General features: G+C 34.3%; 1 protein-coding gene across 1 annotated transcript; it reads right to left on the reverse strand.

The window, feature by feature from the left end:
* Window positions 1-1,535: 1,535 nt before the first annotated feature.
* Window positions 1,536-2,298, reverse strand: LOC111042634. The gene has a single exon (XM_022327317.1). It carries the CDS (start codon window positions 2,109-2,111, stop codon window positions 1,536-1,538), a length of 576 nt encoding a protein of 191 aa, XP_022183009.1. The 5' UTR covers window positions 2,112-2,298.
* Between the last annotated feature and the right edge of the window lie 6 nt (window positions 2,299-2,304).

Below are 2,304 nucleotides of genomic sequence, written 5' to 3' on the forward strand. Positions count from 1 at the left end.
AAATTTAATTTACTTTAAAATATGTAGTATTAAAAATATCAATATTTCTAAAGGTTAATGAAATATTTACAAAAATGTCGAAAATTTTCGTAAATATTGAAAAATGTAGTAAGTTCAAACTTAAATCACAAGTCGGCACGGGTTAACCTTATCTGATCGAACCAAAACTTTTTGTAGTTCGTTTTTATACATATAGGCACAAAATTAGGGGGTGAGACCAAACATATTTTAAAATCAAAAATTAAGGAACGCCCTATTGTACACATTAGGTATAAAACATATTTCACCATTAATTATTAAGATATTAACTTTTAAACCTGACGCAGGTAAATGCGACCAATGCGAGAATGCGAGATACGTGCAAAATCTAATATCTGTTATATTTAACTTATTTAGCTAGTATCGAGTGAATTGTAATAACCCAACATTATCACAATAATATTAGCCGTTTAATAAAAATATAAAAATAGATGTTTTCGTATCTTTTGGTATATTTTATTATTTCTATTGATAATAAAACTGGTTACATGCAAAGCGATACAAACGAGTCTATAATATATTATTAAATTATATTGATACAATAATTTTCATAAGACCAAAATACATCACACATATTCATAATTCTTAGGATACCTAATCTACGGATAAGCTGGTGCCCCCCACCGGCCACCGGTCACAATACCTTCAAAAATATTATTCTCTATAACTTGTATATTAGGTAAGTTTACTCTACAAATTATAAGAATATAAGTATATAAAATTATTCAAAAATGCGTTTTGTCTATTTAATTGACTTAGCATGTTGCACATGGGCCAAAGAGAGAAAACAATCCTAATGTAGTAATGTGTAATAAATTAAACTGAATACTGATCATTGTAGGCACTAGTAAGTGTGCTCTGTAACTGTGTTACACACCCCTGTGTGCACACGCACGTGTGCAACTTACTAGTTGTTAGTTGTTACTCTTGAGCCTTAAGTATATTACACGGTATCCCAACTATTTTATTTAAGTACGAAATCAAAAATAAGTTTAAAGGTTAGGGGAACAATTTCGAAACAGAAAACGATATTTCAGCATCAATGTACAAGCAGTATGTACTAGTAATCTTGTAATTACTAATTTAGTTGCTAGGCAAGTAGTTCGATAAAAACAGCATGTAAAAATTATGTGTGAACGTAAATGTATGAATTTTTTTACAAAACAATGTCATTAAATTTGTATTAGATGGCCTGGTTCTGTCCATGATTCAACAATTTTTGATAATAGCATGCTTCGAGCACAATTTTAAAATAATGAGTTTGGCAAGTGTGTTTTGCTTGGGGATGGAGGATACCCATGTCGAAGCTATTTATTGACAACTTTACTAAATCCACGATCAGAATCTGAGAGAAGATATCAGATAGCTTATAATTTTAATAAACTATTCAAATAGTTTTATTTTATATCATATTATTATTATTTATATTTATTAATATTATATTATATTATATCATTTAAATGTAAAATTATGATTTCAGAAAGCACATATATAAATTAGAAATGTGATTGAGAGACTATTTGGAATTGAGAAAGAAAGTTTCCAGTATTAGCTATTGGATTATGTACAAAGGAAGACACTACCATAAGGATGATGAGTATGTGTGCGTGTGGCAGACCGCGTTTTTGAAACTCAACAGTGTAAACATATGCGTCTACGTTACCAAACACTCTGTTTTCAGTTGTGTCTGACATGAGCTGCTTGAATTTAACGTGAAACACTCTTGCCACCAGTTCGGGTCTGTCACTTGCAACTGAAAACTTTCCTTTGTTGCTGACGATCTCAGGCCACCCAGGATTGCAAGTGAAGGTAATGAACAGGTCGGGTTTGCCGTACTTGCGCACTATGGTCATTGCATCCTGGTAGGTCTGTTTCATGTAACGCGGACCTCCAGTGAAGGTCGACGGCAAAATCATTCTGCATCCAACCGAGACAGGTTCTTCAACGTGCAACTGCTGGTTGACGTGATCCACCAGGCCCTGATACGCTTCGGCAAATAGGGCTCGCTGATTGATTTCAATGAACCGAAAGTTGATTGTTTCCATTCGTACGTATTGGTCGCAGACGTACATTTGAAACAGAAAACCAGCACTGTGTATCAGACTGAATTTTTGATGCCTGTGGACGTTGATTCCTTCGTAACGAATGGCCAGACGGTGACACACAAATTCTCTGATAGTGTTGCGTGTGCGCACAGCAGTTCGCCGGCCACCATCGTCTTGTCGCAGTTCGAAATGCCAACCCAGTTCACCGTGTGGGAACAAC

Source organism: Myzus persicae, unplaced genomic scaffold (genome assembly GCF_001856785.1).
Source record: "Myzus persicae strain clone G006 unplaced genomic scaffold, MPER_G0061.0, whole genome shotgun sequence".
In the NCBI taxonomy this organism is placed as follows: Eukaryota; Metazoa; Arthropoda; class Insecta; order Hemiptera; family Aphididae; genus Myzus; species Myzus persicae.

Bases quoted from the DNA above. Each gene is read 5' to 3' on its own strand.
- LOC111042634 (XM_022327317.1), bottom strand. From the start codon at position 2,111: ATGTACGTCTGCGACCAATACGTACGAATGGAAACAATCAACTTTCGG.